The sequence below is a fragment of the Xyrauchen texanus genome, chromosome 10, assembly GCF_025860055.1.
Source record: "Xyrauchen texanus isolate HMW12.3.18 chromosome 10, RBS_HiC_50CHRs, whole genome shotgun sequence".
Taxonomy (NCBI): Eukaryota; Metazoa; Chordata; class Actinopteri; order Cypriniformes; family Catostomidae; genus Xyrauchen; species Xyrauchen texanus.
The window spans coordinates 20,091,129-20,106,326 of NC_068285.1; the positions used below are offsets into that span (position 1 = coordinate 20,091,129).

The window sequence follows — 15,198 nt, forward strand, 5'->3', positions numbered from 1 at the left end:
TTGAATGGTGTCTTTTTGCCATACAATAAAAGTTAATGTGACTAAGGCTGTCATTCTGCTTAACATCTCCTTTTGTGTTCCATGGAAGAAAGTAAGTTATCCAGGTTTGGAGCAACATGAGGATGAGAAGTGAGGATAATTTGTTTTAAATATGATAGAATTACTGATCTGAGAGGAGTTCATTTGAAACCAAACAGTACTTTTTGTTTTGTTCTTACTGTAAATAATGCTTCATAATAACATTAGGTAAAGGTCAAAATGGTGATTTAAGAGTTTTTAAAATTTTTTTTTTTTTTTTAGATAAAATGATTAACAACACTGCATGTGATGGTGGGCTTTTTTTGTTGTTTGTTCAGTCCTAGCTGATGAGCAACAATTTCAGTTCCTCTACTTTCTAGAAATACGACCACAAAGACCAACTTTCGTGTGGGACTTTCAAACGAATAAGACTGATGGGTGTTGTACGAGTATGTAGGTGTGAAAACTTGATTATAATGACACAGTAAGGTCATCAACATCATGACAGGACTGAAAGAGCAGAGAGATTAGAGAAGTAATGTTTAATGTGCTATATTATAAAAGTTTGTCAAAAAATAGTTTCTCACATATAAAGTATCAACATCTTTCAGACAGTCAAAAATAAACTAGAAAAAACAAAATAACTGTACATAGAAAAGTCACTAAGTTATGAAACACTCATTTCTAAACCTGTTGTAGCTAAAAATCAAATATCCTGCACTTGGATCTAGTTCCTGCTTTTTCCAAATGATGACATAAAATAAATTAAACAAGTATAAAATATCATGCTAGCAATTTAATATGTTCATATGAGGTACTGGTGTGTCTAGTAAAAAAAAAAATAATAATAAAAAAATAAAAAAAAAAGCATTGCCATCTTCATCTGATTGGCAAATTCAGTTACAGCTACATTGACTTGGACATTTGCACAGTGCTAAAAATACTTGTTTGAATGGAAGCGACAACAGTAAACATTGGTAGACACAACCAAGTAACAAACAATAAAATTAAAATAATAAAACAAATAATTTTTTTCTCAAGTTAAATATTAAATAATAAGAGAGGCATGTTTTCTTTCCAATGGGTTCAGAATCTATTTGCTGAAAACTAAAAAGATTTGTAAAGAAATTTAGAACCTATATTGAATCAAACCTTGCAAAGATTTAAAAGGTTATTGACAATACTGTCAATAAACCTTTTTATTTGATAAAAATTAATCTCATCTAAAATAATTTTAATTCAGGTACAATCATTCACATATACCCAATATGTACACATACACACTGGAATCACACTTGGAATGAACAGGAAATATCCAATCCATTTGGGACTGTCGCATAGTGTCCATAGTGGGATTGACATTCTTGCTTATTCACGACATATTAATCCTGAGAATCCCAACATAATTTTTTTTTAATAAAAATTCACAACAGTAAGCCACATATAAAAAAGAGAGGTACACAAATAAGTATTAAAACAGATCTGATGCAGTGCTCTTAAAAAAAAAAACTTTTGACAATAAGTTAAGACAAATTCACACAAACCAGAAATTCTCATAAGTATGAAAACCAGATGAAGTACGAGGACATTTTTAGATCACATCTTTATTTTAAAGCAGGTCAGAGGGTAGAAGTGCAATCACTTGACACTTTCTTTAAGTCTTTGGAAACTTTGTTTGTTTGGTGCGGCTCTCATTGGCTTGATTTACTCTTCCTCTCTCTGATTCATCCCTGTATACCATGGCAGAGAGTTTTTTTGGCGTCAACTAGGGAATGCCATGTGCATAAATAGCCATTTTTGGGGTTTCTGCAAGACATGAAAATGCTATAATGTCATCCTTTCAACTTTCTCCCTTGTCTACTCCTCCTCAGTCTTTACAGAGGGCCGGTGGTTGAAATGTACCACACTGGCTCTCTCCTGGTGATGTCCTATAGCAGTCACCCCTTGCGGTACTGCAGTGAAAGCCTTGAGGAATCCAAGGTCCTCTTTCCCCTCGCCACTCTCCAAACTTCTCGCCAACCATTTTTCCAAGGCAGCATCCACTTGAGCCTCTCCGGCACCCTCAGGCAGAGCCTCAGCCTCGTGACTGACATCAAAGCGCTCTACAAGCTCTGCTGCTCGTCTCAGTTCTGGGATTTCAACACGGGTGGTAGGACAGCAGTCTGAACGCTGATGGAGATGCAGAGAGAAGCGATGGATGAAACCCCTGGCGCAGGCCTGGCAACAGTGGGGTCGGTCACGAGAGTTGTGCAGCCGACGATGGAGTTTGAGGTGGATGTACTGGGTAAATTTCACCCCACACAGCTTACAATGATAGGGCTTCTCCCCGGAGTGCAAACGTAGGTGGGTTTTCAGGTTGCTAGTGCTGCTGAAGCATTTGTGGCACACCTGTGGACATTCAAAGAGGAAAATATCCTGTAATTCAAAGGCAATCTAAAGCACTGCCGCCTTATATAATTGCCTCGCTGACACTTTGGTATGTAGACAGAGAGCCAGACAGGTTGTTTCATTAATGCACTGTTTTCTTTTCAGTGGTCAAGATAAATGAATAGCACAGGCTGACGCCACTGCCACACCCTTTCTAGTTACTGTTCAACAAAGCATTTTCCCTTGAAGGAAACAGGAGTGACAAGGTAAAGGTTCTATTATAGATAAGCAATGTTTTGAGTGTGCGTCATTGCTTGTTAACAGAGTAAAACTGTCATGCAATGTCATTTATCTTTCACCTCTTTTACAAAATACAACATAAACATGTACTTTTCTTACCTGGCACTCATGTGGTTTCTCTCCTGTGTGGACAAGGTGATGTTTCTGTAGGTGGGCTAGCTGGGTGAAGCTCTTTTTACAAAGATTACATTGGAAAGGCCTCTCTCCACTGTGGACCCTCAAGTGCACCTTCAACATAAATTTACACCATTTAGTCATTTTGCATAAAGTCTTTCAAAACAAGAAAGTAGGTACGTCAAGAACAGTCTACTCACTTTAAGGTTGGACAGTTGACCGAATGTCTTGAGACAGACGTTGCATTCATACTTGATTTTGCCATTCTTCTTCTTGAGTGGGTATGGGAGAGATTTGTACCCAGGTGCCATTGGAGAGGACGAGGACGAAGGTGACATGCGCTTGGGTATTGCCAGGCTGAGATTGATGGCCTCCTCACATTCAGAGAAGGGCTTCTGCGAGGTTTGCTGGTGCAAGTGCTTTGGCTGAGGAGAGAGTTCAGGGGTCGCGGGGGCTCCTCTAGGTGGAGTATTCGGAACTCTTTCCTTTAGACCTCCGTGAAGTGGGGTAGGATAGGGTAACGTAATGGGTAATAGTCCGGGTTGGGGTCTGGAGGGGTAGGGCAAGTCATCACTACCCAGAAAGCCATTGTACCGGAGACCCCCTTTTGAGGGCAACAAGGAAGGGAAGGGAGCGGAATATGGAGGCAAGAGCAAGTGCTGGTATTGGAGGTTGTATGGTGATAAAATCGAATATTGACCTTGGAGAGGTCTTGGTGAGGGCAATGAAGGGTACGAGATCAAGCCTTCTTGATGACCATAGAGGCCATGTAGGTGAAGCGGAAGGTCTTGGGGTGGGGAAAGGGTGGAATATGGATGAGCTTTCATGTTCAGCTCTCTGTGATTGGGATGTGGAGAATGCACGGTCTCTGGTTGTGCAGCTTTATGGATCTTCTTGCTAAAATCCATGACCTGTTCATCAGGTGTGTCAGGTGGCGTGTCCCTCTCGATAACCTCTACATCAATCTTTTCATCTAACTCCTCTTCTTCTCCTTCACTGTGAAGTTTGTGTAGGGTGGGGGGCTGTTTAGGGTAGTAGGTATACTGAGATAAAGGCCGCTTCTGATAGTCATATGCTGTTATATCAGGTATGTGCTCTGTTTAACAGTTAAAACAGAAGGAGAGAGAAAAACGTCAGTGCAAGGTGAAGTGTGAAAATTCACAGATGTGTATCAAAATTAGTTTGGTGTTTATTTCCATATCAGCTACAGTGATTATTTCATGGAAAATACAGGTGACGATCAAACAATTCATACATACAGCACACCTTGCAAAGACAATACATAGAAAAAGGGAAGAATATTCAATTCAATAAAGTAAATCAATTCTATAAAAGATCCTTTAGTTGCAATCTAACAAAACAAGTCTTTCAAGGTTTTTCCAGATAAAAAGTGTTGTCTCATGATGTTAAAAATTGGACAGATCAGGAGCACATGCTTCACAGTCAAATGGGTGTTACAATACTGGCAGTTTGGTGGTTCTTCACCTTTCAATAAATACCCATGGGTCAGTCTAGTGTGGCCTATATGACACCTTGTGTTTACCACTTGATCATGTCTAGATTTGAAGGGATAAATGTATCTCATTCAAACCACAGGGTTTATGCCAAATGGTTTGTTATTAAGACATCTTTCCCATTCTGTTTGCCATTTATTCAAAATATAGTGGTTGAAGAGGGGTTTGCGGTCTTAGGATGGGATTCTCCCCACTTGAATTCTTTCTGTGAAAGCTTTTTTAGAGACAGTGTCTGCTTGCTCATTTCCAAGAAGACCGCTATGTCCCGGGATCCAACAAAAGATTATGCTGTAATTGTTTCTCTGCAGCTGATTTGCCTTCATTAAAATATCAACAATAATGGGATGTTCCATTTTCAAAAATTCCAGTGCTTGAAGACAGGATTTGGAGTCATTGAGTATAATAAAGTTCCACTCTTTTGCATTTTCAATATATCTCAGAGCCAGAAGAAAAGCACGGGCCTCTGCTATAAAAATGGTTTCAAGGTCTGGGAGTGTCAAAGTTAGTAGAGGTGAGAAAGATTCAAACAAGTGTGATACTAGCTATGATGGCATTTGTTTTGTTTGGAGCTCTGCTGCTATTCAGCACATTCAGTTTACACATCTTCATGCTTCACAGACAATTTGCAGCATAGTCATAAAGCTAGGGTGTACATCGTTTTTCTGCGTGCTGTTCCTGCTCATGCACGGTCAGATGCTCATCCTTTCAAAGTATTTTCTTTTGACAGCAAACCTATACAGACGCATTCAACACACATGCACAACTGTTTCGTAACACTCTTCTTGTAAAGTCAACTGCAGGCACATAGATTCGGACTCTTTGCATTTCTACAAAAACCAGGCAGCATGTGGACAGTCCATGCATACTGTGCTGATGATGAAATTTGCAAAGCTGTGCGTGAAACCTCACACATACTGTATGTGGAAAACTGAAGTATACTTCGGCCTTAAGGGGTCAACGTCTTCACAGTGCAACAGCAGTTACCCATTAAATGTGCCTGAATGCCTGTCATACACCTACTCATAACCTTCCTCCTCAGACGTTCACTTATGGTAAATGGCAGCACTTTCAGTTTAAAGCTGACAGGCAGAAGATATCGGACTGGTTTCTGTTTGACACAGAGATAGTACTGTTTTCACGTAGCACCTAGATTACAACTGTGTGGGTGTTTAATACGTGGGTGTGTGTATGTTCACGAGGTGCGTGTGTGTGGGTTATGTATGTATCGGAAGAAAGGAGCCTCGTGTGACAGCTATATTTTTCACTCAGAAAATGCTCTGACTCACTATAACAGCAGATGTCCTCAACCATGGGAAAAATCCTATTGTTCAGCACTAACTGTTACTGACTGTTATACAGGGAATTGAGATAAGGTCAGATTATTACTGTCCTTTTGCTCTAGAGATTGTAAAAAGAAAGCCACAACAGCAAGCTTATTTCAGTAACCTTCGCAGTGACTCAGACACAACCTGCTAAATCATGGAAAGTGGTACATTGATCTACTCTGCCACACAGCAGTGGGAAGATTACACAAACATATTATTACCTTTGTGGGTCAAAACTTTGTTCCTCAAACCTGATGTGAACCAATCTGATGCAACATTTACAGGCAGAGTGTAGTTAGGCATTTCCTAACTACCGTAAGGAAAGTGAAAATGGATATTTGAAATTTTTTTTTACTCAACTCAAAATTCTAAAATCTCAAAGATCTAAAAAGGGAGGAAAACAGAACAACAGAAGCAACAGAAACTTAAATCATGGATCCACTTTCAGAGTTTAGTGTAATGAAGAGCATTTCAAGGAAGTTCAGTATTCAGCTGGTGTGTTCTAAAAATGGTAGATGTGTATTTGTACAAAAGGCCTCTATAATGGTTCAGAATTATCGGATGCATCATGGTTTGCAAAACTGAATATACAGATTTCTTTTAACCTCACACAGGAAGCGAAAACTTGTAAAATCAGACTGAATGACACAAATAAAAACGAAGAGTCTCAAAGAGGGGTTGAAGTGCTTCATGGTGGCAGATTTCCTAAAGAGGGTCTTTCAAAATTAGGTGTAATTGTTCAGGGAAAGTGACATTCGCGACCGGACTGTATGTGTGTCAACATGACTCAGGTAATGGGCCTTAACAATAGCAGACAGAAACACACACACAAAATGTGCACACATACACACTCTCACTCACTCAGACAGGCATAAATGGCGAGAAGTGAATAAGACAGGAAATAGCACAGTGTCAGTGTGAAATTGAATCAATGTGAGAAAGGCATTATCAAAAAATACCTCCTCAAATAGAAATATCCAGACAGTCCACCATTTGTTATACACATACACACTCAGACAATCAAATACATGCACACCACAGACCCCCACACACATTCATACACAAACAGATTAATTTACTGTCACTTTTATTGCTTTTCACCTCTAGATTCTCAAATGACATTTAAGAAAAGAATCACTGTTGATCATAATCAATAAAAACACACATACATATGTATCTATATTTAAGACTCTAAAATACTTAATTCTGACTGGTTAAAATATGCTGTATTATATTCATTTATTTATTTATTAAGTAGCCATTAATAAGTGGATTAATGTAGAGTCAGCTTGTCTTTATCACAAAATAAAGCCAGAGAGGGTAATCATGACCCTGATGTGCCTCAAAAATCCTTCAAATAAATATGCAGAATATGCAATCTATTAAAAGTAATTAGCACTGTAGAAATGTGAGTGTTAATCTGAGGAATGTTAAAGGAGTCTAAACAACTAGGACATAACCTGGTTTCTGCAGTATTTTTTCAGCATTTTTTCAGTATTTTTTCTGGTCCTAATCATTTTTTATGATTAGGACCAGATTTAATACATTTTAGTATTTTGTAACATTATAGTATTTTTTAGGCAGTGAAAAAAAGCCAGGAACTACATTATCTGTTAAAGGCATGTCTGATAAAATGTGATAAAGGCAGTCATTAGTGGCATAAGCAGTACCGCCGCTCCCTATAAGCAGACTACGCAGTCTGCTTAGGGCACCAACTCCCTAGGGAGGCACAATTTTACCCTAGGAGGGCACCAGAAAGTCCACCGGCTTACTCGCACGTTATACGTTATTCAAGGACCCGAAAGCAGTTGCAGAACACAGATGATAGCTTCACACTCATGCGAACATCCTTGTTTGTATTTCAGTAAAACTTTCTTACCGCTTTGAAAATATGATATGCCGTACATCAACATTAACACATGTACACAGAGGAAATGAGGGTGCCCATGATCTCATCACTGATCTTTGTAGATAAAGGCATTAAAACAAATAGCTCCAGCAGGAATCAGCTGATTCAGAGACAGAAAGATAAGGATAGATACAGAGCACAGAACAAACAAACACTCATCTGTTCTCTCTCAGTCTTGAGTGACTGCATAAAGGAGAGGCTCAATACAGTCATAGTTGAGGTGACTAATACTGTTGTCCCAAGAATGAGAGAAAGAGATGGGGATATATATATATATATATATAAGAAGAAACATAAAAAAGAAAGACTGGAAATGGAGAGACACGAGAGAATGTATAAGAAGTAAAGCAGAAGAAGATAAAGATCAATGGTACACAACCTCTCCATTCAAGCATTATGAATTATCCCATTATCTACAGAAAACCAAGTACAATGTTTCTATCCCCAATGAAACATAAGGCCATGACTCACTTGACTTCAGGCTGTCTCGTTGCTCAGGCTGGCTGCAAAGTCTTTGGGAGAACTCCCCACTGTACCACACCAGCAGCTCCTTCTTGGGCTCCACAGGCTGGATGGTATAGAAGAAGATCTCTTGGCCATTTTGACAGGCCACCAGGTTCTGTTCGGCCAGCGAGCGCGCAGGGTTGACGTACCGCATCCAGTTACTGCGCTGCACATCGTAGCCATCAACGAAGTGGTGTAGCTGGTCACCACTGTAGATCTAGATGAAGAAGAGAGAAATCATGTTAGCTGCATTATCAGACAGTCTAGGTTTCTTTTTTTTTGCATTCAAAAAAGCTGTTTCAGAAAGTTCCTATAAATTATTCTTTACCTCTGCCATGAACAAAATGCTCTTCAGACAGCTGTTTATATTAAACTCTGTTTCCTCTAACCTGTGAAAGTGTTTGTGTGTGTATGTGTGTGTGGCTTGTCCCACAGAGTAACTCTCTGTGTCAGTGATGTCAGCTCTCTTATAAGGCAGCCAGCGTCACATTATTTACACATGCTGCCAGTCACTCGCACAGTCGCCTCCCCTTTCCCCACCCTCTTTCCCTCTCACTCTCATTTGTATAAGGGAATTCACTGCTTTGACGTGCCAGGGCATGCATAGCTTTATTATCTCAGAGACTTCTTTTACCAGTTATACACACTTGAAGACTCTTAACACAAATATACTTTCATCCTCACAGACACCCCCTTCCACTTTCATCCACATGCCTTTAAGTCATGTGATGTGGTGCGTCACTTTATGGCTTTTGCTGCTGCCGACAGGAAGTTGGTATGGATTTACAGGTAATTTTGAAAGGAAAGGACAACTTAGAGAAGGAAATCCCACACCTACAGCATGCACAGACACACTCGTGAGTGTCTGTGTGTGTGATTGAATATGCTTATATAGACATGCACATCCACATTTTAAAACACAAACACACACAGACATATTAAGTGACCTTGGCAGGGAGATAAAGAGACTTCAAAGTTAATTTAGATGCATGCTAATATGAAAATAGAATGTAAAGACTGGACTAACATGCATAAGACAACAGCAATAAAAAAAAAGTGATTGTGTTTGTTTTCCACTCTGTCTCTGTACAGAAATCCCAACTTCCCTAAAAACGCGGTCGCAAAACCAAAGACTTGCGATATCATTTGTGTTTTTGTCTAATTGTTTCACAATATATATACCTCTGTAGTATAGAACAAAGCAGGAATCCAGAACAAACAGAATAAGATATTTTAGGGCTTCCTCTGTATTTTCCAAGTAAGCCCTTTAGTCTTATATGAAAAAAAAAAAGGCTATCGTGCTTTACAAGAGAATGCATATTTGTAAGTATATGAGCATGAATAAGCATGCTTCCGGATCCTTTCCACTAAAATTCTCTGGAAAGTCTGTCAGGACCAGTTTGGCAGCTTTTCACCCAGCACAACTAGTGTCCAAAAGATTACATCAACAATGTAGTCACTTACCCTCCAAAAGTATTTCCTGTTGGTCTGAGGGGGCACCTTGTCTTTGGTGTAGATAATGCCTTGTAGGGGCCCGAATCGTGTTCCCTGAGGTATGTACTCTTTGCTAAAGACACCAATCACCTGCAAAGGGAAAACAGTGCCACTTGTAAACCAACTTAGTCAGTGAAGGAAATTAAATAAATGATTAATGATCAATCTACTGGAACAGGAAATGCATTTCATAGTTGAAGGCGAGGTGATGCATGTCTAGTTGGAGATGACCCGTGCGGCGTGTCATCCAAGGTTATAGACTTTACAGCTTAACGAGTTACGTGAATAAACAGAATTAAACTTTCCATGCTCTACGTGGACCCTGACCTAGAAACATACACACTGCTGTACTCAATAATACCTAACTCTATTGACCCTGCTGGCTAAAGCAGTGTAGTATTGACCAACCTACTACAATTTTTTCTGAAGCCATCAAAGACAATTGAAGAAAGGGTTGAGGAAGGCATGATATTGAAGAGGGGTAAATTAAAGAGATAGTTCACTCAAAAATGAAAATTATGTTATAATTTACAGTACTTACTGTTCTGTTGTTTTAAACCCTTTTGACTTTTTTGGTAAAACACAAAAGTAGATCTTTGGTAAAAATGCATTTCCTGTCAATTCATCTCAACTTCTCTCTTACTTGTTTGGAAAAATTTTGGAAAACATGTAGGTGACAGAATTTTCATTTTTGGGTGAACTATCCCTTTACTACCAAAAAACTAAAAGAGAATAAAAGAGGACAAAAAAGCACAGAAAGTGTGAAGGGATGGAGCAGGTGGTCTACTCTTGATGCCCAGTAGAAAATATTACCCCCATGAAAATATTACAAGCCATGATCATACATTTCTTTTTAATGCTTAACTGATAAGTGCCTAATTTTGAGCCAGTTGATGACAAAGAGTACACTTAAAGTGCCATTAAATAAACTTTATGATTGTTAAAATGAGATAATATAGAGGAGGAAAAGATGAATGGCAAGAATTTACAAAGGGTAGAAATGGACAGTCAACGGCTGAAGACTAGAGCAGCGTTAACAATAAAACTGTGCGTCGTTAGCGTTGCATGACTAATTGATTGGTCTTTAGTGATTAAGCGCTCAGAGAGGGTTTAGTGAGTTAGGAGGGGTGAGGGGATGGGGGCTGAGTGTCACTCTTTGACAAGACCAACGCCACCACGCCACCCTACACACACGCCAAATCACTCAACCCTCCATCCAAACATGACCTGCCTAACCCCTCCTCCCCCGAAGCTTTCCAAGGATCTTCAGTCCAAGAGCTTCAGTCCAAACGAAAGTTAATCAGTCAAGCTTAACCTACTTCCTTTGGCTGAGATTCTGTAAGTGTGCATGTGCACATTTCTGTCCTTCGCTGCCCTGTAACAGATCACTCCATCTGCCACGTGCCCCCCTTGACGTGGCACACGTCTGAAGATAAGGGTCAGGGAGCATTGTCTTTATCATTTGAGCAACAATTGTGTGTGTGGGTGGGGGTGGGGTTATTTAGCTTTAGTTTGGGGACAAAATTGTCTAAGTTAGCTAAATCAGACAAAACTTTCATTTGGGGACATCTATAACTTTTTTTATTTTTTACAAAATTTAAGACCAAAAATGTACTTGAAGTACTATTTAAAACAACTATGCTGGTTGAAAAAAGATAATAGGGAGTAAGAAGTAAAGATGGAGAGGAAGTTGCAAAAAGGAGCAAGGGTAAAAATCTGAGGACATTCTCAATTGGAAAAATTATTTATAACTAAATCTTTTATTAATTATTTTATTTTATGAATAACACATTTGTTTACATTTTTATTTTATTATTATAAATATATACAATTATAAAAAATATTAAATAAAATGTATAATATAAATAAATAAATGTATTTATTTATATATGCTTGTCTAAAATAATTTCAATTAGCTTAAATATAAAAATGATAAAAGTTTAAGGTATGTCCTCATTTAGATAATTTAGCTATTTAAACATGTGCCTGCATGTGTATGTGATTGTGTATGATTTTATTTGTGTGTGTGAACAGTTTAATCAAATATGAGTTTGTTGAAATGTTGCACAGCTTTACAATAAAAGTAAAAATGAGAACAAAAGTAACAGTGTTTCTGCTCAATGCATTAGCATCTGCTATCAGTGCTACTGGTCATAACATGCTATCAGATAGTGTTGGAGAATTGTCACTTTCTGTTCTCCTACACATTGTGACTTTGCATTTACTGCTCATTGAGAATGCATTACAACAGTGATATGCAGATTTTCACCAGTATAGAAAGGCTGTAATGTGTCCGTAAGCGTCATAGAAACTGGATAGCAAATTACTAGCAGTCTAGTCACCAACAAGACTAGCTTTTCAACGTCCCTAAATTCTCCCACCCTTCTCTCTTCCAATAAAAAAGGTTTGGGTCCCTCCGGGAACTGACACTCTCAAAGGATGTGGGTTTTCCTGTCTAAAGTGAATGCATGAACAACGTAAGAGCAAAGTTTTTCACAGAATCAGTAGGGTGGTAAGCAGACTAGAGAAATAGTTTGCTCAGAAATAGGAAGTGTGCAGCTTAGGAAAGAGAGAGATACTGTTATTAGTTATTACATTTATTTATTTTTTAACAAATGAGTCGGCTTCTGACAGCAACTCGAAACATGTCTCTGTGTATCACAACGGATTTGTTTTTTGCATTCAAGGCCAAGATTGTTTTTAGCTCTGTGCTTGAGAAAAGAGGGCCATGTGTGGGAAAAGATGAGAGTGAGAATACGAATGAGATAAAAGGGTGCGTGGAGGAGAAATAAACAATTTAGTTCAGGCCCTGTCAGTTCAATTAGAATAATGTGAAGTCTAGACAAAATGTTTCAAAAATGTTCAGGATTACTGTCCCGGCACATTTTGTTTCACATCTGAGATATAAGAGCATGTTTATCGGTGTGTGCATGTAAGCAGAGCTCTGCATTCTCTCTGAGCTGATGACCACAATTTCACACCTTCAGCATGATAGAATATAAAAAGAGCAAAGGGCTTTAGAAAAGGAACTGACTTTCACCTGTGAAGGGAAATTGGATCATGCATGAGACAAAACAGAACAGCACAAAGCATGAAGCATGAGGACAGCAGCAAAAGAAACCACAGGAAAGGAGTGAAGAATTACACACTCAAATGCATGTGAACAAGCGCTAGAGAGAAATACAAATATATTCAAGATTCATTGTCATGTTTATCCATAGTGATTTGCAGAGCATTCAAGGTAAACAACCATTTTATCAGCTTATAAATGTGTGGGTTATTGAACCCATAACATGCTGTTCTTTGAACTATGGTCTACCAATTGAGCTAAAAGAACACAAACTTAACAGAAATCTTTGCAAGTAAATTTGCTAAATAAGATGCAGTAAGCTGTATTCACACGCACCAACAAACAAATATAGAAAATCAAGAGAAGCTCTCCACTGTCTCCGTCAGTGTAAGCTCACTGAAAGAGCACTGAGAGAGAGAGAGAGAGCGAGAGAGAGAGAGAGAGAGAGAGTGGTAATGTGATTAGGTTGTTTATAGGCCACATCGCCTGGGCCTTTTCCCTCCTTGATCCCTGACCTGTCAACGACTGTGTCATCGTTTCACTAACCTACTGAACTACACACTGAGTGTCAGTTGTTATGGTACTCCAATTTGTGTATTGAAGTGTAATGATACTCTGATTTAACAGTCCACTTCATGGACCAAAATGTCTTGTTAGCGATTAGTTAAACGTATCTAGGCTGGTAAAACAAAGATTGTGTGATCAAACCGAGATGTGACCTTGAGGTATTTAGACACTTACAAAATGTACAGCGGTAACACAATAGTACAGTGATTGTATTTGAAAGGAATACCATTGTTCTTTGATATATACAATGTAGCATGGTATTTACATAGTACTCACAAAGTACTAAGAATACCATGATACAACCATGGTACATATAAAAGAAAACATGGTATTACCATGGTATTATGTAAAAAAACAAATAATAATAAAAAAATCATTATTTTACCTTGGTTTTTAATACGGTTTTATTAATAATTGCTCCTAGAAAACAGCCCCTGCAGTGTTGCATATGCTGGTAATGTGTCTTTTAAATGATGACTAACCATTTAAAGAGATCTTTCGAAACATGGGAATAGGAAAAGTATTTAGAAAGGCAAAAAAAAAAAAAAAGAACAATAAGTGTACCTGGTTGTCTACGCTGTACTGGAAGGTGAGGTTTCGTGGAATGGAAGTCATAGACTTGGGCAGGCTGAAGCAAGGTTCAGAGGCCTGGTCATGGACGATGTAGGTGCAGTTCAGTGCAAAGTCATCCTCCTTCCACTTGCTCATGTTGTCTAGACATGCCTCCAACTTCATTTTGTCTCTATCACTTTCTTTTCTTGTTTCTTCTTGAGTTGTTTGGTATATTCTCCTTTGGTTTGTGTTGCTTTGGTTCTTTGTTGGCGATTTCCTCCTTTTTGCTTTATTTATTTATTCGTTTCAGATCTAAAAATGACACACAAAATACATCCTCAGGCATGAACATATACATTCAGCTCAATGTAATGACTCAAAATAATTATACCAAGCCTTTTAGCTGTCAGCAATAAGTGAAATGTGTTAGAATGAGGCTAGATGTTGCTTGTGGCTGCTGCCATCATATCACAAAGGCCTGCCAGCTGGAAGTATTTTTAGAACCAGTTTATAAAGTGTCACACAGGCAATTATTTCGAATTCAGTGGTCATCTAACGGGACAAAATCAGCAACTTTTAGTGCCCTAATTAACTTACTGTGTAATAAAAAGTCAAAGTGATCCATTCAAAGTTGTAATTAAAATAAACAAATTATCTACATGGGTTAAACTGTTCATTAGCAAATGTTAAACAATGTGAAACACCATGGCTAGCTAATTAACTAGAGCCATTCACAAAAACATAACTTTATCTTATTAGACCCCAACAAAAATAATGACAAATGTCAGCCTTAATGACGCAGACTAACAGGAGCAAAAAAATCTTCTCTCCAAAACCAGACCTTAAGGTCATTACATGCATATCATTCTAAAATAAATAAATAAGTAATAAGTCACAAGCTGCTTCTCATCAATGGTGTGAACTCACTTCACATTCATTCAGCTGTTTCATCCTCAGAATCTTTGGTTAGTTCATCACTGTGTTCTTCTTCCCCAGTCACGCTGTCATCTTTTTGATTTTCCTCCAGTTTCCATTAAGTCCAAACAATCTTCCAACAGCAATTCCCTTGAGATCTCTCAGACTCTCTTGCCTGTTGGCCACGGTTGCCTAAACTGTCCATGCTGAGCTGTATCAGACTTTTAAGTTCCAAAGACCAACCAATCAGCATCTACTTTGTGTCATGTGACTCTCAGGATTAGTTGTAGGTGATACAATTGGAACACTGGAAACGTTACGACCACAGCAAGCCCCAAACGTACACATCAACACTTCCAGTAGACAAAAGAATGTTCTTAGACAATCTGAATGGAGCTGACTGACTGAGTAAAAAAAGCAGATGGTTGAATCTTTGCAAAACACACCAATGGACTTTTGCTTGGATGAACTCTTAATGAGCAATCTGGTCCCAACCCAATTACCCCCCCACACATGGCTATGAAGCACCTCTGTGACCTAGATCTAGAC

The 15,198-nt window shown here is 38.6% G+C and overlaps 1 protein-coding gene across 2 annotated transcripts; it reads right to left on the minus strand.

Moving 5' to 3' along the window:
- Nucleotides 1-573: 573 nt before the first annotated feature.
- On the minus strand, nucleotides 574-13,917 carry LOC127650721 (PR domain zinc finger protein 1-like). Of its 2 annotated transcripts, XM_052136318.1 has the most exons (6): nucleotides 13,747-13,917; nucleotides 9,516-9,635; nucleotides 8,019-8,268; nucleotides 3,000-3,895; nucleotides 2,785-2,913; nucleotides 574-2,406 (listed from the first exon to the last, which is right to left on the minus strand). In XM_052136318.1, the coding sequence occupies exons 1-6, from the start codon at nucleotides 13,915-13,917 to the stop codon at nucleotides 1,876-1,878; spliced, it is 2,097 nt and encodes a 698-aa protein (XP_051992278.1). In that variant the 3' UTR covers nucleotides 574-1,875. The 2 variants fall into 2 exon arrangements, with proteins under 2 accessions (XP_051992278.1, XP_051992279.1); XM_052136319.1 differs by lacking the exons at nucleotides 9,516-9,635; nucleotides 13,747-13,917 and adding an exon at nucleotides 8,380-8,471.
- Between the last annotated feature and the right edge of the window lie 1,281 nt (nucleotides 13,918-15,198).

What these genes read in the sequence shown, in the direction of transcription:
- LOC127650721 (XM_052136318.1), bottom strand. Translation starts at nt 13,917, where the DNA reads ATGAAGTTGGAGGCATGTCTAGACAACATGAGCAAGTGGAAGGAGGAT. An exon ending in ACAGGAAATACTTTTGGAGG is followed by an intron (nt 8,269 to 9,515) that starts GTAAGTGACTAC and finishes TTCTTCATCTAG; the next exon opens with ATCTACAGTGGTGACCAGCT. An exon ending in ACGAGACAGCCTGAAGTCAA is followed by an intron (nt 3,896 to 8,018) that starts GTGAGTCATGGC and finishes ACTGTTAAACAG; the next exon opens with AGCACATACCTGATATAACA.